The sequence below is a fragment of the Triturus cristatus genome, chromosome 8 (genome assembly GCF_964204655.1).
Source record: "Triturus cristatus chromosome 8, aTriCri1.1, whole genome shotgun sequence".
Classification (NCBI taxonomy): Eukaryota; Metazoa; Chordata; class Amphibia; order Caudata; family Salamandridae; genus Triturus; species Triturus cristatus.
In genome coordinates, this window is record NC_140591.1 from 866,432,852 (window position 1) to 866,459,667 (window position 26,816).

At 43.2% G+C, this 26,816-nt stretch overlaps 1 protein-coding gene across 2 annotated transcripts in view; it reads left to right on the forward strand.

The window, feature by feature from the left end:
- The window catches only part of SENP7 (SUMO specific peptidase 7), a 991,910-nt gene that overhangs the window by 540,591 nt on the left and 424,503 nt on the right, over positions 1 to 26,816 (forward strand). For both annotated transcript variants that reach the window (XM_085622390.1, XM_085622391.1), the window contains exon 14: positions 22,374 to 22,490. In XM_085622390.1, the coding sequence (XP_085478516.1) occupies positions 22,374 to 22,490 (117 nt within the window). The remainder of the gene's footprint in view (positions 1 to 22,373; positions 22,491 to 26,816) is intronic.

The following is a 26,816-nucleotide window of genomic DNA, read 5'->3' on the forward strand; positions in this document are numbered from 1 at the left end:
AAAAATCAGCATTAGAGATCCAAACATCAGTAGAGATGGGCACTTAGGGGAATGTGTGCATGCCTTTACCATGCAGAGGACTTTTCTGTCCCAACACAGATTTGTGTAACAAAGGTGACTGTAAGGGAGAATATTTTCAGCTGCAAAGTAGTCCTAAACAGCAAAGGGAATGGACAAAAATGTGAGCATGCTTTCTTAACTCCAAATATCTGCACTAATGCCACACAGATGAATCTCATTGCATATTTGTGTGTTAGAGGAAGAGGAAATGCTAGAACAGCAGCCTGGAGTGTCCACTTAGCATACATTCTTCCACATTACCAGGTTGTAGTAGCAGATAAAAAGTTCAAGCTTGATAATAGTGTACTTCGCATTTCCACATGTGGGTGCAGACTGCTGAAATGTTGGTCCCCAGGCTGACATTGATCTGGCAACCTTATCAAGCCATTGCTATGTCTGTTGATGCTGAAATATGTGCTGATGGTGCCTCAGTACTTGGTCCAGTCTGAGTTCAGTCAAGGACACGATTATAACATATCATTTCTTCATTTTATCTGGTGAAACCCTAAGATTAGCTAATGATGGTCTCTTCACTTATTCCCAGTGCTTTTCCCCCATGTCTCCTGCACCCACCTAGCTTGAATTAACTGTCTTGCATGCCACCCCTCATTCCGACCTAAGGAAATTCAGCCACATCATCCGGATCTTGAAATAATTTCATTGGCTGACATTATAAGATCAAAGCATTCTGTAACATATAAAAGGTACTAGCAAGCGAGACTCCACCATACCTGTCTGAAAATATTCACGCCAGGCAGCCAGTGCAACATACAAACGTATTAAATACATGCAGAAAAAAGAAAAGCAGGAAGAACACTGCTGAAGTTTTCTCAACTACATAATTTTATTAGTGTGTTTGTTCTTAGCAAGGTACAGGCCATGATGATTGTGTAGCTACAGGATGATGTTTCCCTTGTGTCCCTATTTGAAAAATTCCACAAAAAGTCTGGAAAATTCCTGTGAAAAAGATACAAGTGAGTATTTATCACTTGTAAGTGTTTGTGTGCCTATCCTTTTTTATGACTGAATGATTTTAGGGACAGTTTATTACACAGGGATTTTCCAGTCCTGACATAGTATGCTGACCCAGATTGGGCACTTATTAGCTGAACCTTGTTGACAGATTAATTTTTGCGACTAGAGGGTGAATATAATCCCATTACTATCTCATTATATATTTTTGAATCTTGTCAGGACCACCAAAAAGAAACACATTGAATTCGCTAATGACCTAGGCATTGTTAACCTGGATCTTTTATTGAAACAGGCTGATCCCTAATTATATAATATCCTAAGCTCTAACTATGTGGTAGGGCGCATCCCGGCGCTGTGATATGTTGAGGTTGAGAAAAATGGGTACATAAGCATTTCGGTGTAAGACAGGACATGACCACAAGGGATTACTTGTAAAGAAATTCTCAAATCTGCCCTGAAGACTGCCTCAATTCTGTGTGCAAAACTAAGGGGCATTTTTGCATTCAAATGGTATGCAATAATATAAAGGATTGTTTATAAGGTATATCTTGACAAAATCTGAAAAAGACCGATCAAACCAATTTCTAATCCATACTATTCTTTTTAGCAAGGTTATGAAGTGGAGATAAACAGTATATCCGTGAGGTGCAATAGTTGTATAAAAAAAACACACAAATATCCGGAATGGAGTAGGTTACTTTTAAAACACCAACAAAAATACAGAGGCCAGATTACTTAGTGTTGATATTGGCTTTGCCGTATCCTAAAAAAAACATATCTCAAGTTGGCTGATACACGTAGAGGTGTACAGTATTGTTAAAAAAAAAAATGGGTTATTCGGTGAGAGGGTTGTAGCCCTACTTGGGCAGCAACCACACTCCTTGTCATGGTGAACCACAAAAGTCGCAAATCAACCTATACGTAACCCTCTGGTAGCTTGGCACAAAGCAGTTAGACTTAACTTGGAGGCAAAGTGTAAAGTATTTATGCAGGCCACAAACAGTAATAAAGTTAAAATACCACACAAGAAAAATCCTAAACCAATTTAGAAAATAGAGTAAATTTTTATAAATAACATGAGACCAGAATGACAAAAAATCCAATCGTTCGGACCAGAGCTATTCAGTTTTAAACATGTATGTGGATATAGTGCTTAAAAGCACAGAGTGCCACTCAGTGTCATCTGGTTGTATTAGACTGGGGAGAAATCACAAGTTAGGTCAGCGGCGCTGGAGCACTGGCTGGATACAGTGACCAAGTTAGTTTTGCTGAAAGAGTTACCTTCTCAAAGTCCGGTGTGAAGAGTTCCGTTCTCAGTGGAGGAGAGCAAAAGGAGCATGAACAGTGTTGCAGATGGTCATCGCTGTAGCGCGTAGAGCAGGCCTAGAGGCGCTGGCTTGCAGTGCTGTAGTTCAAAGAGCCGGTTGGACATCGTGGATGGTCTTTACTGGAGCTTTGCATTGGCGGTCACCGTGGGCTGTCGTTGCTTCTGCACGAAGTGCAGATCTCACGTTGCCATTTGTTGCTGGCTCTTGCCATAGCGTGAAGAGTTAGGTTCACTGGAGCTTGTAATTGATGGTATTAGCGGGCAGCAGAGTCTCGCCGCAAACATGTCTGTTCACAATTTCAAAGAGAACAAAACTTCACTCACTCTAGCAGAGGCCAGAAGGGCTCAGGTAGGTCCAGTTGTAGGTCCAGGGCAGCAGGTCAGCTGAGAAGTTGCCTCTGGAGCTTGTGTCCCTGTAGCTCGTACAGGAGTTCAGCCAACTGACCCTTGGCGTCACTCAGCTTGCCTGAGATGAAGGGAGCTGGTTCAGACTTCCTTCCCACGGAGCAGGGCAGCCTTAAGCAGCAGGGCAGTCCTCTGCGAAACAAGGCAGGCCGAAAGCAGCAGGGCAGTCATCTAGGGAACAAGGTAGTCCTTCTGTAATGCCCACAGGTTCAGGAGTGTAATGAAACCTTGTTCTGAAGGTCCATTATTTATACCTGGTGCCAGCCTTTGAAGAGTGGGGATATCCTGGGCTACCCTCACATCTGCTTCTGGAAAGTTCTTCCCTTCCCCCACCAAGGCTCCAAAAGGCCTGGGTTAACAAAAGGCTGTGACCTCTTCCTTTGTGTGTGCTGGAGGCAAGCCCTATGAAAGTGGGGCAGGGAGCAGCTCTTCCCCCAGCGATCTTGGTAGGGTGGCCCTTCCTGCCTACATCCAGTTCCCTTTGTCTCGCTGTCTAGCAGGAATACACAACCCCCAACAGCACAGCCATTCACAGTCATATGACCTGGGACACTGGCAGCAGGCACTGAATGGCTAGGGAAGAAAATGCCAACTTTCTAAAAGTGACATTTTCAGAATTGTGACTTAAAATCAGACATATAATTTTGAGTCCAGAAATTATATTTCTACCAGCTTGTATTCAAATGTTAGCACTTTTTAAAGGTAGTGAAAAATGAATTTAGGAGTTTTTTAACTACCAGGACATGTAAAACCTATACACACATGTCCTGTGTTTTAAATACAATTCACCCTCCCCTATGGGCCTTTAGGGTCTACCTTAGGGGTAACTTGTATGTAATAAAAAGGGAGGTTTAGGCCTGGTAGAGATGTATTTTGACACGTCGAATTGACTGTTTCAAACTACACTGCAGGTTGCAGTGGCAGGCCTGAAGGATGTCTCAAAGTGCTACTTTATTGGGTGGCACAATTAGTGTTGCAGGCCCACTAGTAACTTTTCTTATACAGGCACTGGGTATCATGTAGTACCATTTATTAGGGACTTATAAGTAAATTAAATGTGCCAATTGGGTGCAGACCAATTTAACATGTTTAATGGAGTGAAAACAAGCGGTTCAGCACTCGTGTGCAGTGGTAAAGTGCATAGCACCCTGATACCAACATAAACAAAATTCAGGAAACAGGAGCGATAAAGGCAAAATGTTTGGGGCTGAACCTACAGAGAGTGCCAAGTCCAACAACTGCTCTTTCATTCAACTATGTGGGACAGAATACAGTGACAGTCTAAGAAATAATAGCAAAAAGGGCATTATGACCCGTGCAACTGAAGTGCAGTATGATGTTATTACACAGAGCGTGGGCAGTTTCAATGGCAAAAGGTTTTAGAATTACACTATCACGAGGCTCAAAAGGATGGCTCCTACTTACGACACTGTCATCTACGACTTAAATCACTTTTTAAGGAGATTGCATTTCCTCGGGTGGAGCACAATTTTTAATACTCCTGTGAAACACAATACTTTCAGCGGAGATAAAGTATCAACATAGAATAAAAAACTGTGCTCAAAAGACGAACTGTACCTTTGCTAATTTTATTAACCCATTCTAGAAGTACTCTAATATGGCAAGGATGGGAAGGGTAGCGTACACTCTGATGTACTACAGTTGATACAGCACACATTTAACAAAGAAGCGTTTCTAAAACATAAATAAACATATGCAAGGCAACCATTGAGAATTCTGCTACATTTTTGTTTGTAATAATTCTATTGACATTCATGCGGTACAAAAAGCATTGTTTGGAGTTAGTTTGCTGGTGCTCTGACAACTACCCACCCCAGCCTTCTGAATGACGACTACTGTTTTAAAGTCTGCACACCATATGATCAAAAAGTACGCACAAAACAATAATCCGTAAGCTGTCGCTGACATGAGGAGCATTATGGGATCCTGTTGAAGGGGACTCAGGTGTCAGACTCGAGCATGGTTTACTTTACTCCCAAAAAGATGCATTATTGTGAAAAAAGTTGCAATTTCAGGACGAAGTACTAGGTGGTGAGACCCTCTCCATTCATCATAGATAGAACCCACAATACTCCTTTTACTGGTATGTAATAAAACCTCATGTTTCTTGATTAGAAGATTGGAGTGGCCTTTGACCTTTGTACTGTGTCTGAGTTCAACATGTTTCGAGTTCTATTTTTAGATTCCTACCTCTTATCTTCCTACCTTTTCTCTTGAATTTTTTGGGCCTGATTCATAAAGAGAGTAGTAAATTTACACTCCCAGGTTTACCGCTGCACCAGGCGCCCTTTGCCATGTGTGTGCCCAGCAATGCCATGTGCCATTCATATCGGATTCTATTACTGCTGGAGAACTACGCACAGAGTGAAAAGGATCCCCTGTGCAAATGAAAACAAGCATTTGCAATGCAATCGATCTCGCCTTTGGGACCTTATATGTATTTAGCTATGAACCACATTAGCCTGGGTTCTGAAACATCTACTGTTCTTTAGCATGTGGGGAAAGTAAACACCAAACTGCGTGACAAGCCCGGAGTGGGAACACATGGAGAGAAATATTGCCTTTCAGCGGGAAATGGTATAGTCCAAAGCTCTGTTTTTAATATAAAATCAGGGCCTTCTGTGGTCATATCACTGAAAATACAAGATTTGAAAAAAATATTATTGTCTACGGGTGCTCTTGGAAGAAAATTGCTATGGACTGGAATCTTGAGAATGCTAAAGTGATTCTACTAAATTACTGACCTCTGCTGGTCGTTTTCTATCAAGAAAGTTAAATAAAGGCAGTTGCCAGAAAAAGTAACAAGCATTGGCATAGCCAATAGGTCTCGCTTTTGGGACCTTATAAGTGTTTAGCCATGCAACAGTTGCATAACTAAATACTTATAAGGTCCCAAAAGCGAGACCTATTGGCTATGCCAATGCTTGTTTCTGTTTATTACTGCTCTGTAGTAATGGCGGCGCACGGGTGCCACCATTACTACATAGAAGTAATATACAGGCTCACGGAGAACATCAAAGCGGCCGTGCGGCCCCGAAAGTGATCGCGATCAAACATCAAAGCGGCCGTGCGGCCGCGAAAGTGAGGCGCGCGCACTCCCGCGCACATGCACTGTAGCTCTAGGCTACAGTGGTAGCACTTTTTTGAGCCCTCACAAAAAGTCTCGCCAGACCAGCGCATGCGCTGGGTCAGGCGAGACCTAAAAAACAAAGTCCCTCAGCAGAAAGCAATTCTGGTATTTTACTGACCTCTACTGGCCCTTTTCTATTAAGACAGTTAAACAGAGGCAGATGAACAGAAAAAAAGTCCCTAAGCGGAAGCATACAAGTCCTAGTGCTGATCTCCATAGCCCACAAAGTACATACACATATAAGTATATACTAGTATATAAGTATATACTAAAGTATATACAAGAGGTCTCGAAAGCTCAACCTACAAAAAAATTATCTATATTTCCCACTTTTTAATAAGCTTCACTAGTACAATATGCATGTTTACATAATAGTGATGACACAAACTTGACTGTTATTAATACTCCTCCCTTCCACCTCATTTTATTATTCATCTGTCTCCTCATAATATTAACCCTACAAGGAATTGGTTACCATTAATTACGGAGATAGTCGCGCCTCGCTACGATTTTAACCAGCTCATTATCAAGGCAGGTTTTCCATCTCTTGTTACACCAGAAACCTTAAAGAAATAGAACCAGTTGAAACTGTATGGACCATTTCTTGAATCAAACAGTTCACTATTAGGCTTTTATTAGTTTAAGAATATTTTCAATATTATAGCATCTGATGTGGTTCAGGCTCTCTTTAATACAAAGGAGATGGGAATATAGCTCTTGCATAGTATTTGTATCAGTAATTTTTGTTTATCGGTTTTGCTATTGAGAAGAAAAGTCTAAATATTCTGCTCTCTTTCGTCCATGTGATTAAAGGGCCAGATACGTTCTTATGACACTAGATCACTACAAAAATCAAGTGCACTGTGGCTAGTGCCATCTAATCTAGATCACTGGCGATTGGCTTTGGTTGAAAGGAGCTACAAGTTAATACGACATCAGTAGATTCAGTCCTACCGGGTCGCCACCAATTTACATGACCTGTAAACAAAGGCTCCCTTAGTAAACCGCAGTGGGCACAAAATCAAATAATGAGGTAAATTATGACCGTAAAAGGACTGAGGGGTTGTGTTAACATATGTCCAGTCGTGAGAAAAGGTGGCCCAAGACTGTGCCTTAAATTAACCATGTCACTGGCGACCCACATTGTTTTAATGAGTCTTTATTGGCATTTGTTGTACAAGCTTCGCATAAAACAATGTTGAACAGTACAAACAGCATTTTCCAGACAGTATTACGTACATGTACGGTAATCAGTAACAGATTATCAAAATGTAGGGCGACTGGATCTACATTTGTTGTAAAGAGAGAGTGATGTCTAGAGGGACTATTTACTCCCTAATATGAAGGAAGGTTATACTCCAGAGGTCCTAGATCTCGTTTCCCTAGGGACTGTCTAATTCTCATATATAAACAGGCCACCTTTGGCCACAAAGATTCATTAGTTACCTGGCGCCCAATGGATTGAGTTCAAGATGACATACTACATGTAAAGAGTGCTTTAGAAGAATTCCCATAATTTGTGCCCGATACCCTGCTTCGAAAGCAGCAATAAAAGTACTTGCCATCTCTTATATCAACTGTGGCAATGCTGAGCATGCTGACGTACGGCAGTCCTTTCTCTCATCTCTGCTTTACATACCACAGCACACCTTGCACTGTTAAGAGAAATTCTGACCACATTAACCTCACCATCATATCCCTCATCAGGTTGACACTTTAAACTTTTACCACCGTCAAGACCAGCTGCATCATTTAAAAGTTCCTAATACTCACTTCATCAATGCACTTAGTAAATCGACTAAAAGCTGCCCAACTTGAAGTCATGAGAATCCACACAATGCACAAAAAGGAAATAAACAGATTCGCAACCACAAGCCTTCTACAGTTTTGTCCCATAGTTTTTGTATTCTAAACTTTCTGGGCCCCAGCAGCCACTGTCTAGGAATAAAGAGGAAAAAAAGCCCTAAAAATGATCTACTTCAGTAATATTCCCTCACCCTGATTCTAGAAAGCCGTATCCTTAACAGTTCTACTGTGTATCCACCTTACAGCCAGTAAGTATCCTATATGCACTTCTTTGGCCCAACAGCAACTGCTATAACCTTTATTCAGTCACATCTATGGGATGTAAATGTGTCCTGCAGCTGTGTGCTAAGCTACTTCCCGATGATCCACTCGTACCAAAACTAAAATACAAATCACTTGCATGACCATCTCCCGCATTAACAGTCATTCTAATATCCAAGTAGCTGACTTTTTAACTTTCCAGCTTACCTTGTAAAGGAGACCATGGACTTGCTTTCAACAAGGAACAATCTTTCCAACAATGATCTCATGTTTGCCAAGCATAAGGTCAGCACAGCCAACATTGGAATTGCTGCCTTGTAGTGCAACTCTCCTGTGCATTGGCTTGCTTTCACTATGAACCTCAGGTGGTGTCATACTCTGCTGTCCATCAGGAAGAACTTAAAGCCTCTTAACCAACGTAGAGCTCTGAAGTTTTCCGGGTCCAGGGCAGCATATCGAGGCCAGACTGTTCGTTTCCATTCAGGGTATTTTAGTTCTTCTTTTATAATGTGATAACCAAGGCTTCAAATCCCATAATTCAAAGAAAAAAACTGGACTGGACAAACTACTCCTACATGGAGCTACGAAACGTGACAGCTATGCATTCCGTGTGCTTTAAATTCTTCAGTCACTTTCTGTTCCTCTTCTTTCTCAAAAAGATATCGGTTTCATTATCAGAAAATTATAAAGGTAAGCACTTTGATGCTCCAAAGATATTGCATTGTTCTAAAATCAAACATGACACAATTCTGTTTTAGTTAGGGGTTGCGAGCTGAGGTCTATGTAGGGTTGGCCTGGGTAGTGTCAGAGTGGCCAGATGTGCTGAGGAGGAAGGCGCATATTGTGTTTGCCATCTTCTCTTGCCCATTTCTTCTCTCTGCCTCAGAGAAGAGGGGCACGAATAGATGATAGCATACAAGGTTAAGGGGCTGCATATGAGTACACCCGTCATTTGAATACCCATTGGATACAGTTACTAGAGGGTTGAGTAGGACGAGACTGGCTGCAGAAAATGGGCTATTTAGACGAGTGGCTAAAGTAGGGGGGTCTATTGGAATAGACGCTCCCAATCTTTAATTTTACAGCAACAGCTCTGCCACTTTTTGTTTAAAAAGAAACTTTCCTAGATGGTTAATGCTATCCTTTTGTTCACATTTATTTTTATTTGTTTTATTGTAAACAATGCATAATACAGATAGTATACTCTTGACATTTTTTTTTTATTTTTTATTTTGTTTATTGGCATTTAGTGCGATATTACAATACAAGACCGTAAATCTCCAACAATTAACAACAGGCAGGAGGGAGAGAAAGGTGGGTGGGGGGGAGAGAAAGGTGGGTGGGGGGAGCGAAAGGCATAGTCAGCTTTTGCGGACAGCACAATAGTATCACACCAGAATACATAGTATGGACTGTACACTGGCATTGCTTTGTCGGAGTTCACTCTTGACCTATGGGTGTAGCGACATGAGAAGGTGTTTCAGAATATAAACATGTCACTCAGGGTAGTACCACAGGGACACGGGTTAGGACTAGCCGCGCAATTTCGTCTCCTAACATAAATAATACTTCCTCATTAGCTATACATAGAGTAAGCAATTGATTGTGGATGTTAGTCAGAGTGTGTTTAGGGTGTGGGGGAGTGTCTTGCGACCTCAAATATGTTCCAATTGTCTCCCAAATTTATTTTGGCTGGGTCGGCGGGCGCATCGGTTCGCAGTAGTTGGCCAGTTGTTCCTGGCAGCATGTTGCGTCGTGCAATCATAGTGTGACCTTTAGAGCAGCTTTCTTCCCCCAGTGTTTAACAATTTGGAGCTTGGCCAGTAGTAGGAGCATAGCCGTCAGGCGACAGCGTGTCTGTGGTAAGTCCTTAACATAGCCTAGGAGGCTAACCGTCGGCGTTTGTGGTATAGGGTGACTGGTGATCTGTTGGAGAATAAAATGTACATCTCGGCCATACTCCGCAATTATAGGACATTCCTATGCTAGATGTAAGAACGAGGCCTGAGCTGCTGAACATCTCTCACAACGCACCTCCTCCCTCAAGCCCATATGTTGTAGTTGTATGGGTGTACGGTATAACTGGTGTAGGAACTTGAAGTGTATTGAGGTGCAGTCTGCAGTTTGATGAAAGGGCTGCGGTTTGTTCACATTAGTATGTCCATTGCTCAGTGGATATAGGTGCCCAGTGCCCATTTAGCATATGCTTTGGGGGTGCATATAAGCGCCTTAACTTGTATAACTGTGTAAAGCTGTGTGATGAGCTTGCGGTGTGAGGTATTCGTCAGTATGTGCTCCAGTGCATGTAGCATTGGTGGAGGCTCAAGGAAGGTGGCATGTCGTGCGAATCTGATGGTATAATAATATACCCATCACAGTGGGCCGGGGGGCTGTCTGTTAGTGTAGGTGGTAGGATGAACTGGCCATAGGTGTAAAGGTCAGCGAATGTAAACAGATTTTGACTGTGTGCTCGCAATCGCGCACTGTTGTCTTGTAATACTAGTATCATAGGGTTCCGTGCTATGGGGAAGGAGGGCGCGTAGATGCACTTTAAGTTCTCACGCAGTTGAGGCTGTCCCACGCCTATCTAACACAGTCCACTGTGTCGGACCCAGTGCGTGTAGGCTTGTATGTTTGATACAGTGCAATGGATAGAGGGACCGGGGTGGTCAAGGGGTGGGGGGTGAGTTGTCCATTGGCTCTGGCAGGGGACATGTGATGCACCTGTTGGTGTTGAGCTCCAGGTCAGGGTTTGCAGGTGTTTGAAAAAGGCCTGGGTCGGCAGAGCTGTAAAGGGCGAGCAAGGCTGGAATCTGTTAGTGGTTCCTATCTAGTAGCAGAGAAGAGGCAACTGCTCAAGTGACCATTCGTGTGTCTGCCTGATGGGAGAGAGAACTCAGCAGGACCAGGCGCAGCGCTAGGGGAGCACCCAGGAGAGGGAGTGTCTGACACCCCCAGTGAGCAGGCTACCAGCAGTGCATGGTGCCAATACCCGTAGCCTGGGTCAGCTGTGTTGTAACGTCAACCAGTACTGTGACAAGGATGGGCAGACCCCAGCATGTGTAGACAGTTAGCACTGTGTCTAGCAACGAGAGTACAGGGCTCCTGCTCTTTGACTTTGGCTTGGGAGAGATATGCAAGAAGAAGGCCACCGAACTGTATTTACTTAAATCATACATTTCTAGACACCTTAGCAGAGTAGGACACTATCCGTTCCCAGTCCCCTTATGCAACTGGTACAGCTAGTTCTTCCTCCCACCCAGATCGTACTGCAGTAAGGGGTGGGGAGGCAGAGAGTTTTCACCTGTGGCCTTTATGAGCCTGCTAATGAGTGTGTGGCCATTTCCCATTGTGTGAAGGTATTGCCTCATTGCTTGTGGCAGGTTCTGCTGCAGCGATGTTCCAGCTTGAGCGCAGCACATGGGTCAGTGCCTGATATGCCAAAAACGGTCTGCTGCATACGGCATTCTGTTTCGCCAGGTCCTTAAATGACTGAGTGTGCCATTGTAGAAAAGATCCTCAGTTGAGGTTATGTCTGCCAAGTGGCATTGTCGCATGTCTAAGAGTGCAGATGACCCACTGAGGCATGGGAGACATGGAAAAGGAAGGACCGGTGTGTAGGGGAGAGCAGAGGCGGTAAAGTGTAGGCTCCTACGATGGTTAATGCCGACCTTGAGATACCGCTGTCTGAAAGGGAAGGGGTGTCCTACACTTTGAAGCCAAGGGAGGGACAGGCAGCTAAAGAAGAAACAAGCCTTCTAGTTAGGGTGCCTACTACCTGAAAGAAATGTAAATGTGTGCTACTGTTAATCACTAAATCTAAATGCTGCTTGGAAACCAGTGTATACTTTTAACTGATGGAGCCATTTGAGGCTTCATGGTGACAAAGATGTATTCTTTTTGAGAGGCAACACAAGGATGTTACCAGCTGAGTTCTGGAGTGCGTTCTTCTAATGGAAACTTAAGGTTTGCATTAGGTACGGTGTGATTATGTAATGCAAAAAAATATATTTTGAAAGCACTTCTCCTGCCCCCATTGCACTCACAATCACAGTTACTATACATTTTGTATGTACTTCAACTGCTGAGTCAGACGTAGCACATAAAAAGGAGCGCCTTTTTGCATCAGCGTCCTCAGATGTCCGACAACCAGCCTGCTGTTTCAGATGTATACAGAAAAGTACACTGATCAAGAGAGCCTCAGGGTAACATCGAGGCTCACTTAGGAGCTCTGCTGTATGTGAGAAGAAGAGGAACACGGAAGAGGCGGGAACTGGAGGGGAAACAATAAGATGGAGGCAGATCCTTACACAGACAATGTTGTTAATAATTGTCATTTGCTACCACTCTGAGCTAACTCCTCAATCCCTGCGGTCTCTTACACCTAAAAATACGGCAACTTCCACAAAAAGCAAGTGTTCCTAGGAGGGACCTATACCTCCTAAAATTGCCCATACATCTTAAGTATTCTCATTAAGCAAAAGAGTGGGAGACTCTACAAGGCATACGCACGGTTAGAACACTGCTGTCCTCATCCACGAGCAAAAAATCGTTTTGTAAACTACCATTACCAAACCCGATAGTCACCATCGCGCTCTGGCCTTAAAGTATAGTATGGAGAAAAGTGGTCCCAGCATACAAATCATTCAAAACAAAACATTAAAAAACAGTTGACCAAAAAACTCAAGGAAATTCGAATGCCATTTAATCACATCGAATAGGTTTAAATGTTTAAATGAAGTCCACAATTTGAGCAACAATTTGTTAAAGTAATACACGTGCCCAGAGAAAGGGGTAAGGGAGTGAGTGAATTAGTGTGGGATTTGAGAGGAAGTGAACACAATGATAAATACACTAAATTACAATCAAATTGATCGGCATACTTAAATCACTGCCGCATAATACATACAGATCAAATCATGGTCACAATATCAACAGTTCTGAGGAATGCCATATATAAACGATCACAGTGCATCCTGTACTGGTGAAAATATTGGCAACGGTGTTATGTCGACGTTTCGACCCCTTGAGTGTTGTAGGTACTCAATGCGACCTTACGAGATGGGGTCTTCATCAGGACTGGGGTAAAAATGGATGGAGGGTGGGCACCTAAAGAAACAAAAATGAACGAGTGTAAGACTCATCAATCTCTATTCTGAGGGACTGAAATAAATGAATTAAACTTGTACACAGAAGTTACCATGTCTGTCGAAGGACAGGCCTCTAGGACGTCCGAAGATCGTCAAAGAAAGAGGGGTTGAGACTCCTCGGTGGTAACAACAAGGGCGTAGAGAGTGGTGGACACCTAAAATCAAATTAGGTCAATCAAAGCACAGAACAAGGATATTTGTACAAAAAAATCGCTCCAACAGTAAGCGAAAAAAATTGGTTTACCGCAGAACACTATTCTGTCGGGTTGAATCCTAAGGTTCTCAGCGATCAGCAATACCGGGACGGTATTCAAAAGTGATTCTGACGGATGAACTGCTGGGAATTAAACACCGCTAGTTCGCCGTCGGGGAGTAAATCTAAAAAGAGGTAGGGAGGAGAATAAATAATCGGTTGAAAAAGAAAGGACCCTGCAAATGAACAGTCGAAAAATACGAAAGGGTCACCAGAAATGCCCACATGTTTAAAGCTAATGGGAAATGATTCTTGGAGGTGTTGCGGGAGACATCTATGTCCCATGCATGAATCCGGTAGGATCACGGTGGTAGCAAACTAAGGGGCATTCAATCGAGACAGAGTGTCGGGAAGTAACACGGCACTTGAGGGAAAATGCGGGCAAGTAACACTAGAATGAGTGGCAATTCAAGATTTAACGGATAGTTGTCAAAAACCCCAAAGTCAAATAGGAGCTTCAAAAATATGCTTACCCTGGATCTATGCTTCCGCTGCACAAGTGAATAGGGAAACGCGCCGAGAGCTCGTATTTTTAAGTCGGGAAACGCGAGGTCAACACGTGATCTCCGTTACCGTGCTGGCGCTAGATGCCGGTTAAAAAACGTAATGAAGAAAAGACTATGGTAAGGTGGTTAACGGAAGGATGGAATCACGGAGTCAATAAAGTCTATAGGTTTTGCGGTTCATAAACAAGACAGGAATGTAAACATTCTAGCGCATACTAATGTGCCTGTATATATGAAATGACCGTAAGAGTCTAGCACACAACATTGATAACATTGATGGCCCAACAAATCAAACAGTATACGTTATCATTTGTATAATGTATACATATTAATTAAAACGGCTTAACACTAGAAATCAATTCTCATTAGTGTATATTAGTAAACAATTAATTTACAAGATGTTGACTCCTTGACCTAGGGGGGGGGAGAAAAACAGATGTACCATATCCAGATATAATACATAAAGATTAGATTCGAAGGACCGCTAATTGGGCGTTGCTGCCATCGAGTTCATTAAGCCCATTAGCCACAGTGTCCATCAATGACATCCATTTAGATTCTCTTACATTAAGAATAGCTGACAAATTGCCACCTCTGGGACCCACTTTCACCTTTTCAAGTACCAGCCATTTAAGATCATTCGGCTTGTGATTTTTTGAGACACAATGTTCAACGAGGGGGGCACCCACCACATTACACCGGATTCTGCTGTGGTGTTGCAGAATTCTGGATTTGACCTTCTGTTGTGTCTGTCCAATATAGAGTAAGCCACACGGGCAACTAATACCATAGATTACATTGAGAGAGTTACAATTAGTGAATGAACTAAGAGTAATCGAGTGTCCTCTGTATGTAAAAATCTTTGTTGTGTCAGTGGTTTCGCAGGCCTTACAGTGACCACACTTAAAATGTCCGATTACTGGTGGCAGACTCCAAAGTTCTTGGATGGTCGGTGTTGTTGCCGTTTCCAGGAAGGAGTGGACTACATAGTCCTTCACGCTTCTAGCTTTCCTGAAGGAGTGCATCGGCGGGTTCGGTTGGTCGATGTCATCAGCCACCAATTTCCAATGTTGATTGATCACTTTCTTAATTGCATTGCTCTGTGTGGAGAAAGTGGTGACACAAATCATTCTCTGCAATGCCACATCTTGTTTGGCCTTAGGCGTTAGGAGGGTTTCTCTGGGATTGAACCATGCCCTCTTGCGTGCTTTCTTGACCAATCTCCTCGGATACCCCCTTACTAGTAGTCGGTTGCTAAGATCCTCAGATTCGACAAGGTAGTCCTCTTTTTTAGTGCAGTTTCTGCGGATCCTCAAAAACTGTCCAAAAGGTAAGTTATCCCTCAGGCCGCGTGGATGGTGGCTATTGTATCTGAGTAAGGAATTGCGTTCAGCAGGTTTCCGATACAGTGTTGTGTGCAATTTGTTGTCCTCACAGTAGATCTTGATGTCCAGGAAAGCAAGTTCTTTGGCATCAGAGTGTATCGTGAACTGAATGTTATCATTACATTGATTGAGCCATTCATGAAAAACCGCCAATTCAATGGCGTCTCCATTCCAAATCAGGAGTATATCGTCAATGTAACGTCTCCATAAATTGATCTTGCCAGAGAATGGATTATTGTTGAAGATGAATAGCCGTTCAAAGTGGTCCATGTAGATTATTGCTAGATCAGGAGCAAAGGCTGCTCCCATGGCAACACCTTTGGTCTGAACGTAGTGATCTCCTTGAAAGACAAAAAAATTTTTTGGCATAGCAATCGTCAAAAGTAGGATTATAAACTCTGTTGGAACTCTCATTGGTGATGGTCGGGTATTAAGAACTTCACTCATCACTTCCAAGGCAGGTATCTGGGGAATGCTGGTATATATGCCGTTGTATCCTGGATGACGATGGCATCATCCAGGATACAACGGCATACAAGGATGAGATTTTGAGGCAGCTCCAAGATGGGGTGAGCTACTCCAAATTACGATCCGATCCAACTAAAGAACTGGCAGAGGAAATTTTGCAAGTTACCTCCGAAGCCTATGGGCAAGGCATCCTTAGTAAACTTGAGTTTGACTATCTCAACCAGAAATATCCTCGATTGCCTACCATATACACTCTACCCAAAATTCATAAGGATTTCCACAAACCACCTGGACGCCCCATTGTTTCAGGATGTGGTTCCTTACTGGAACCATTATGTAAGTATGTGGATTTCTTTCTGAAACCACTGGCGGAAAAAACTGAGGCTTATCTAAGGGATACGATGCAGACGATCAACCTGGTCGACCAATTACCCTTTGATCCCAGCAGCCAGCTACTGGTGACCTGTGACATCGTGTCCTTATATACCAGCATTCCCCAGATACCTGCCTTGGAAGTGATGAGTGAAGTTCTTAATACCCGACCATCACCAATGAGAGTTCCAACAGAGTTTATAATCCTACTTTTGACGATTGCTATGCAAAAAAATTTTTTTGTCTTTCAAGGAGATCACTACGTTCAGACCAAAGGTGTTGCCATGGGAGCAGCCTTTGCTCCTGATCTAGCAGTAATCTACATGGACCACTTTGAACGGCTATTCATCTTCAACAATAATCCATTCTCTGGCAAGATCAATTTATGGAGACGTTACATTGACGATATACTCCTGATTTGGAATGTAGACGCCATTGAATTGGCGGTTTTTCATGAATGGCTCAATCAATGTAATGATAACATTCAGTTCACGATACACTCTGATGCCAAAGAACTTGCTTTCCTGGACATCAAGATCTACTGTGAGGACAACAAATTGCACACAACACTGTATCGGAAACCTGCTGAACGCAATTCCTTACTCAGATACAATAGCCACCATCCACGCGGCCTGAGGGATAACTTACCTTTTGGACAGTTTTTGAGGATCCGCAGAAACTGCACTAAAAAAGAGGACTACCTTGTCGAATCTGAGGATCTTAGCAACCGACTACTAGTAAGGGGGTATCCGAGGAGATTGGTCAAGAAAGCACGCAAGAGGGCATGATTCAATCCCAGAGAAACCCTCCTAACGCCTAAGGCCAAACAAGATGTGGCATTGCAGAGAATGATTTGTGTCACCACTTTCTCCACACAGAGCAATGCAATTAAGAAAGTGATCAATCAACATTGGAAATTGGTGGCTGATGACATCGACCAACCGAACCCGCCGATGCACTCCTTCAGGAAAGCTAGAAGCGTGAAGGACTATGTAGTCCACTCCTTCCTGGAAACGGCAACAACACCGACCATCCAAGAACTTTGGAGTCTGCCACCAGTAATCGGACATTTTAAGTGTGGTCACTGTAAGGCCTGCGAAACCACTGACACAACAAAGATTTTTACATACAGAGGACACTCGATTACTCTTAGTTCATTCACTAATTGTAACTCTCTCAATGTAATTTATGGTATTAGTTGCCCGTGTGGCTTACTCTATATTGGACAGACACAACAGAAGGTCAAATCCAGAATTCTGCAACACCACAGCAGAATCCGGTGTAATGTGGTGGGTGCCCCCCTCGTTGAACATTGTGTCTCAAAAAATCACAAGCCGGATGATCTTAAATGGCTGGTACTTGAAAAGGTGAAAGTGGGTCCCAGAGGTGGCAATTTGTCAGCTATTCTTAATGTAAGAGAATCTAAATGGATGTCATTGATGGACACTGTGGCTAATGGGCTTAATGAACTCGATGGCAGCAACGCCCAATTAGCGGTCCTTCGAATCTAATCTTTATGTATTATATCTGGATATGGTACATCTGTTTTTCTTCCCCCCCCCTAGGTCAAGGAGTCAACATCTTGTAAATTCATTGTTTACTAATATACACTAATGAGAATTGATTTCTAGTGTTAAGCCGTTTTAATTAATATGTATACATTATACAAATGATAACGTATACTGTTTGATTTGTTGGGCCATCAATGTTATCGATGTTGTGTGCTAGACTCTTACGGTCATTTCATATATACAGGCACATTAGTATGCGCTAGAATGTTTACATTCCTGTCTTGTTTATGAACCGCAATACCTATAGACTTTATTGACTCCGTGATTCCATCCTTCCGTTAACTACCTTACCATAGTCTTTTCTTAATTACGTTTTTTAACCGGCATCTAGCGCCAGCACGGTAACGGAGATCACGTGTTGACCTCGCGTTTCCCGACTTAAAAATACGAGCTCTCGGCGCGTTTCCCTATTCACTTGTGCAGCGGAAGCATAGATCCAGGGTAAGCATATTTTTAAAGCTCCTATTTGACTTCAGGGTTTTTGACAACTATCCGTTAAATCTTGAATTGCCACTCATTCTAGTGTTACTTGCCCGCATTTTCCCTCAAGTGCCGTGTTACTTCCCGACACTCTGTCTCGATTGAATGCCCCTTAGTTTGCTACCACCGTGATCCTAACGGATTCATGCATGGGACATAGATGTCTCCCGCAACACCTCCAAGAATCATTTCCCATTAGCTTTAAACATGTGGGCATTTCTGGTGACCCTTTCGTATTTTTCGACTGTTCATTTGCAGGGTCCTTTCTTTTTCAACCGATTATTTATTCTCCTCCCTACCTCTTTTTAGATTTACTCCCCGACGGCGAACTAGCGGTGTTTAATTCCCAGCAGTTCATCCGTCAGAATCACTTTTGAATACCGTCCCGGTATTGCTGATCGCTGAGAACCTTAGGATTCAACCCGACAGAATAGTGTTCTGCGGTAAACCAATTTTTTCGCTTACTGTTGGAGCGATTTTTTTGTACAAATATCCTTGTTCTGTGCTTTGATTGACCTAATTTGATTTTAGGTGTCCACCACTCTCTACGCCCTTGTTGTTACCACCGAGGAGTCTCAACCCCTCTTTCTTTGACGATCTTCGGACGTCCTAGAGGCCTGTCCTTCGACAGACATGGTAACTTCTGTGTACAAGTTTAATTCATTTATTTCAGTCCCTCAGAATAGAGATTGATGAGTCTTACACTCGTTCATTTTTGTTTCTTTAGGTGCCCACCCTCCATCCATTTTTACCCCAGTCCTGATGAAGACCCCATCTCGTAAGGTCGCATTGAGTACCTACAACACTCAAGGGGTCGAAACGTCGACATAACACCGTTGCCAATATTTTCACCAGTACAGGATGCACTGTGATCGTTTATATATGGCATTTCTCAGAACTGTTGATATTGTGACCATGATTTGATCTGTATGTATTATGCGGCAGTGATTTAAGTATGCCGATCAATTTGATTGTAATTTAGTGTATTTATCATTGTGTTCACTTCCTCTCAAATCCCACACTAATTCACTCACTCCCTTACCCCTTTCTCTGGGTACTTGTATTACTTTAACAAATTGTTGCTCAAATTGTGGACTTCATTTAAACATTTAAACCTATTCGATGTGATTAAATGGCATTCGAATTTCCTTGAGTTTTTTGGTCAACTGTTTTTTAATGTTTTGTTTTGAATGATTTGTATGCTGGGACCACTTTTCTCCATACTGTTCTCTACCCAGGTCCCAGTGACTTTATATGGGTTTACCCTTTTCTTTAACTGGCCTTAAAGTATAGCACAGCTTTGTTATTTTTATTCTTCTATGGTTTGATGTACAGACACACTTCAAAGAGAGACCATAAGGGAGTTAGAATTATGGGAAACACATGTTCTACTTTTTAGCAGCTACCGTGCTATTTATGCTCCGCTCTGCTCACCAATTGCAGACAAATTAGAGAGCAGGAAATGGGAATCCAAGCAGACATTCGTCTGGGTTTAAATACCCCGTGTCAATTCGAGCCTGTCTCCTTCACGGCAGTGGTTAAACAGTCATTTGCCTGGCGGTTTCGCATCAGCCCTCTAACGCTGATTGGGAAGACAGATGGTTCATGTCAACACACAAAAGCAGGGATCCCTACTCCATGCCACACTGTTCTCTGCCATTCTCTTCAGGCCACACCACCACTGCCAATGTAACTGTTAATACCTAACAAAATGAAGTACGCAGAAAGCATAAAATGTGCAAATCGGCATTAGAAGATGACATTTCCCCATGAGATTCTACCTACCGAAGAACCCCCCCTTCTTGTGTGTGAACGCCCTTGATGTTGGGTTGAAAGGGGGGTTGTGTGGTACTGGTGAGCTGATCACGCAGAATGTCTCTTTGCTCCTTCTGAAGGCATTTCCCAGTCCAAGTGTAGTGTAGTTCCTATATCCCTGATAGACTCTGCGCATTGGAATAATATACACTATAATTTTGACATAGGACTGAGGTCAGTATGTCTCTATCGTGTACATTAAACTTAATTACTTTTGTGTGCCAGCTAACTCAGAGGTCACTAGAAACTTCTCGAATATACAAGAAGGGATTAGTTTCTGACAACCGCATAAACATGACAACTTTGTTTCCCTTTGAGTCGGAACAATCTCAGAACCGTGGAAACAATAGATAACAGTTTCACTCAATCGTGCATGCTTCGTTTCTACAGAGTTGCACAGAAATAGAGAGACGGACGTTTCAATAAAAAGGGTTTATTGAACAGCTTTATTTCTCATGCAAGAGATATGAACTGCTACAATCGTAAGACAGGCTGCGAAGTACAATATGTACAGAGTTAGAAGTAAGATAGAATAATACTGCAATAGCATGGTTTGTAGCTATGACATATATTTATAAAATACATACACAAATAACACCGGCTAAAATATGAATACTCATCTGATGCCTCTAAATAGTTCTACCCCAGTGTACCTAACCTAAGTGTAGTACGAGGTAAGAAGTAGGGGCTGTTTTCTAAAGTATAGCTACCTATAGTTTAGTTTTGCCAAGAGTTGCCAAACGTTTCTCTAATTTCTAGTCTGCTCTATACCTTAGACTGTGCGAGGTTGGAATCTCTTTCCGGGACTCGATATCTAACACCCCACAAGGGGAGTCGGAAACACTGGAGCTGGATTCTCTGCGAGGAGGGAGACAGCGTCTAGTCAGTGCATCAGGCTGGGACTCGATCTCCTTCCAAACTTGCCCTGGCGAACCGCAAGTATGCAGTCAAGCTGGATCGTACCCGAACCGTTGTTTGCCAGGGCAAGTGCAGGTATATTTATACCTTGAAGGTGTTTAGGAATGCCTGTATTGACGTAAAAGTCGGGCATCGGAACGTCATGAATGAACCCCTAAGGAATAGATGTTCATGCATACTAAATGAGTTCTTGGAGAAATCAATATCCAAACAAGGGAAATTCCTAAAGGCTGTCCAAGAACTCATTGTGACGTGGATGGATGGATGTAGGAGACCATGCTTGTATTTGGTTAGCATGGACAATGCCTAAATAAGGGTTGGATTTTCTATGCCTAAATAAGGGCAATATGGATTGTACCTACATAAGGACATAAATCGGGAAACCTATATACGGAATCTAAATCTACACACAACACTAGCCGCTCCACTGTGCTAACCAGGAGCTGTGAATCGTCGCTCGTCAGACTGCCAGCACAGCCTCTTTTTCGTACTGTTTAACACTTTGAGCCGCTCAGAGAGACAACCCGTTTGAAAGCAGAAAGTAAAATCCACCCTGGAGCAAGAACAGACAGCTGCTCCTTGAGAAACGTATGAATTCTAAAATGACATCCTGTGTACTTTGTGTTTGGCACATCTGACGTTATGGTAAACGAGCGAGGCCCCGCTGCCGCGAAAGTTAAAGCGATGCTGAGGGCACCACTGAAAGGGGTTTCAGTGGAGCGCGGCCGGAAGTCCATGTATTGTGTTTACCTTGCTGGAGCGAGCAGCGGCGAGCGCTATAATTGCTAACAGATGGTGCCGCTGCTTGCTCCCGCAAGGTAAACGCCAGACATGCACGAGGACTAATCAGAAACAGTGCAAAACCTGCACGAGTTTCAAGGAAAGCCTGGGGCGATTCCAAAAGGTCTCCAAACCAGCGCTTGCGTGCTGCGTAGGCGAGACCTGAAAAATAACCTCATGGGGAAAGTAGTTTTCCCCATTGAGAAATCCCTTACCCTAAACCCTCACCAAACTTCGGGTGATTCACTCCACTTCACACTCAAGAAATTAATTTATGCCAGCCCTTGGGTGGAGTAAAAATCCGAATCTTTCCAGGGTGGAAAGTGGAATGAGACATAAGTTTTTGCGTGTTCACATTCTAACAAGACCAACTGTACCTTGGAAGACCTATATGCCCACCATTTTGTTCTGGATTCATGGATGCGGAGATTTCCACAACAAGTAAATGGACTTACGCCAGCCAGAAACCCCTTTGTGAATTCCTGACAAGCGTACAACAGGTAAATTCATTCATAAAGGCTGTTATTACTGAATTTACCATTATAAATAGGGCCATATTTGTTTGTAGAACGTAAGCTCATAAGCCTTTGTTTTGTCCTGCATTAAAAAATTATATTGATTAATGACAATGTATAGTCACATTTTGAATGATTACTGCGAATTATACCTGTTTTATCAATTGTTTTAAAGGTTGATTGTTTATCCTCCTCCACCTACAAAAGGGGGCTTGGGTGTCACTCAAGAAGATTTGGAATGTCTTGAACACGGTGAATTTCTGAATGATGTCATCATAGATTTTTACCTGAAGTAAGTAGTGTGGAAACTTTTAGAATATAAACCATTGTTGGAAATCAAATATTTAATGTAAAGTTGTAGTGCTATCCTTTATGATTGGTTAACGTTTTATGTTGACATTGATATTGCCTGTTGGTGTTTTCGTTTTATACATTTTTAACTTCTTGAACTCTGCAAGAAGATGAAGGATCTGACTCTTCGCATAAACACACTGGGCCCTTGGATTGACTAGGCTCATATTTACTCAACGCCAGCTCCCTGCTGATAGTGTGTTTTAAAAAATCGACGTAACATTTTGGCTTTAGGTCTAGTTAAATTTCTTTTTAGGGCTAGCTTTACAGCTTGCTGCCTGTCAGAACTCATATCAGCTCAACATACAGAGATTGGCTTTATGTCAGACTTTTGTTTTATTTAGGTGAGACTCCTTCAGGCCTGGAGCCTAACACAAGCCTATGTTGTTCCTTTGGTTCAGGGGGGGCATGAAATATGGCAGTCTCAGGGGCCTCAACAAATTCTGCATGAGCCCCCCATTCTTTTGAATCACTCCACTGCTTCAGACATTGGATCGGTGGAGTCTTCGTCTTGCTTTGGATCAGCCAATGACATTTTATGGATGTTTACTTTTTCTGACGTACATCATTAGATATTCCCTGACTTGTCTCTGCTGCTGGGTGCTCATGTCACTGTTCGAGTCACTACTATGCCCTGACCTCACCAAGTGGCCGAGTTATGCTCCTCCTCGTGATCTGATCCAGCTATTGACATTGGATAACTGAATGGCCTGTGATGACAGGTTTGGAAGCAATGAGCATTCTATGGCAGCTGATGTACACTTCCTCGAACACTACATTCTGACGCCTGGTTCTTGGAGTGATGTCTCAGTAGGCATCCAATCCCTGGAGTTACGTTGCATATTGACATCAGTTTAGTGGTAGGATATCATAGCCTGCTTTCAGTGTCTCTTAGCAATATATAAACATTCCCAGTTTATGATATTTGGGAATGGATAATTTCAATATTTAAAACCAAACGCTCGCATGGAAGCTTGTTGATAAGAAATGGTAAATTACTTACAGTTGTTTGGCATAACCATGTCCATGTGCTTTTAAAGGGATGCAAATGCCGAATCATGTTTCTTTACATGTTTTTAGACAAAGACAAAACCTGCTCTGTTTCATTGTACCTTTTACTTCCAAAATGATAACTTTGCAAGCAAAATAGGAATAAGGACCTTAATGCTGGGAAACGGGCAGCTTATGTGAACGTAATTAGACTTAGTTATGAACTGTATTATTCCATAGGATGGCATTGTAAAATTAATTGTGCCCTCCGGCCGTTAAGTGTTTATATCGGTAATATGCTTAAATCAGTATAGGTCAGATTACAACTAGATGAATTCAGGTACTTTTTCATCCCGGAAACACCAGGTAATAGTACCATTTGAGGTGTTATTTGTACTGTGGGGCCAAATAGGTCTTACTTTTACTGAACAACCTTATACATTCATTTTCTCCCTCTTATCCTTTTCTCCTACTGTTCTTTTGGCATGATCTTGTAATTACTTGATTAATTTAGCACATTGGGAATTTAGTTGTGAAAGTGTTCTAGGTCAGCTCAATTCCACACACGAGTCTGCCAAATTTGGTCTTATATTTACCAAAATATCTTTCTTTTTTAATTTCAAAGTATTTTATTAAATTTTTATAGACAAGACATTAGCATTTCTGTTACAAGGTTAGCCAATCGTAGTTTGTACAACAGTGTTAACGGTCCCTTCGAAACATATGCTTAGCTAACCCCACCTGACGTGGTTTAGTGAGAACAAGAAAAAAGATGATAGAAAAAGCAGGAGAGAAAGGGGTGAAAGAAGTACACAAGTACACAAGAACGGCTCAGTAATTGTGAGACTTATAAACGCCTGATCAGGCCACCACATCCCTTGTTTGCTTATGGCGAGATAGGGAGACTCGTCAGTCCAACCGATCCGTAGGGCCATAGTGATTGCGCCCAGTTACCTTCTTTTTACCGCACTTAAAGGGGTCGGGGGGGTGTCCATAATACCATAATATCTTTCTACTGCACTTTCTTTACCTTAATTTATTCCGTTGACTTGTCACTTTTGCTAACTGATCTTAATAATTTCTATGTACGAGTTCTCATCCAGGGGATACTCATCAATAGTCATAATCTATGAATAATCCCCGCCCATGTGCGGGATCCCAGGAGCATATAGAAAATACATATATATACATATATATGCATATGTGAAAACATATACAAGCAGCCTAAAATATTTCAAACATGGCAATGCTGAAATTACATAGGTTTGCATTGTAGTACCCCCTAACCCATAAGGAAAAAAGGAAGCACTAAGCCAATTGTCACACAACAATGCTTTATTGCCATAAAGCAAACTTGTAATTGCAGGCATTTGCCTGTAGGCTGCAGTAGAGTATCAAGAAAACAAAGAAAACTGACACCTTGCCTTTAAGGCATTAGAGTGGGGGGACCGTGCCTTTAAGACCTTGCTCCCATGATGCACCACAGGTGACAGTTAGGTCAGTTCTTTTTTCCGGCTCCTTCAATGAGGATCCTGGAGCTTGAGCTCTTCAGTTTTTTGACTGAAAGTTTTGCAATTCAGATTTTTACAAAATTCGACATTTTCTGGCTCCTGAAAGCGTGTTCTGCTGGTTTCCTGAAGAATTTCAATTTTTTTCCAGTCAGAATGCCTGCTTTATTCAGGAAATGCCCTTCCTGTGGCAATAAGTGTGTTTGCCAATTTCACACAATCCTGACCGGTGCCCCCACTGCCAGAAGTTTTCCAGGCGCACTCTGCGCGATAGAGAGCGCATTAAGCTGCATGCCCAGCTGGAGAAGGAAAGAAGCCGTCGTGAAGGCGACCATTCCTCCTTAAAACCACCTTCTTCAGCTAGACGACCTCAGAAACGGCGACATACCCTCTCCTGACCCCAGGAAGAACAAGGTTCCAGGAGATTCGCCGTCGACGTCGAAGGTACTGTCTAAAATATCCAGGACGACTTCTGCGTCAAGAGATTCATCTCGACGTCGAGATTCTCCTCCGCAGACAAGTAAGTCGGCGTCTAGGCACAGCCCTTCGGGCTCGAAGGCTGTTAGTCTGATGAGATCCGGACAGTCTCCGTCGACGTCGAGGCTTCCGTCGACGTCGAGACATTCTCCGCTGCCCTCGAGGGGGTCGGCATCGAGAGCTGCGACGACGTATGTCTCGCCGCGAGTGGGTCGATCGACGTAAGGCATTCGACGTCGGGAAGATCAACCTCAGCTCGACGTCATGGAACACCGGACCGCCGTCGAAGGTCGACGTCACAGTCACCAGCTCGTCGGCGAAGATCGACGTCGAAGTCGCCGGTTCGGCGACGAAGGTCGGTGTCGAAGTCACCGGTTAGACGACGAAGGACGACGTCGAGGTCTCCGCAACGCCGTAGGCGATCGGCGTTGAGACCGCCTTCGAGGGCAGAGCGGCATTCCCAGCAACCGATGGTGACACAAACATCATCGACGTCGAGACGGTCGACGTCGAAGGATAGACCTGCAGTAGCCACGGAGAGGATTAGAATCAAATCTAGATTGTCAGGAGATCGCTCATCATCTCCAGATCTTCATATCGTGCAGATCTCTCCGGAGAAATAACCTAAGACACCAGAGAAGTTTGGTCTTTCACCTCGCTGGTTGGAGAATGTGGGTACAGGTGACTGCAGGAGTCTGGGCTCGGACTATTCCCGCACGTACTCTCCTTCCAGGATTTCTCCACGTAGAAGCAAGTCTCCTCCTGGTAGACCAAAGTCACCTTCTCCACGACAGTCATGACCCAGGGATCGCCCTTCCTCTCACAGAAGGCCAAGATCTCCTTCTAAACACAGATCACGGTCCTGGGCTCATCACAGTGATCGTCCCCACAAGAGGCGACGCACTAGATCTCCCACCTGGTCTTCCTCCACAAGGTCCTCGGGCCGGGATTATTCTCCGACCTTTTCCTCTACACCTCCATCACGAGTGTCTCCTATTGACGACATCGCTACTTTCTCTGTCGTTTTGGGCAGAGGTGCGCAGAAATTAAACATCACGATGCACACCCCTCTGGCTCCCACATCAATTATATTTGACACGTTACATCACCGGTCAGCAGCCAGACCTTTGCTGCCATTGGTGCCAGGACTGTTGGAGCCAGCTATGGCCACATTTCTTACTCCGGCTACGGTAGGCTCTGTGCCTTCAAGAGTCGCTAAGAAATATAAGGCCCCGGCAGAGGATCCCTTATTTCTGAGAGCGGACCCACCAGCGGATTCAGTTATTGTGGCG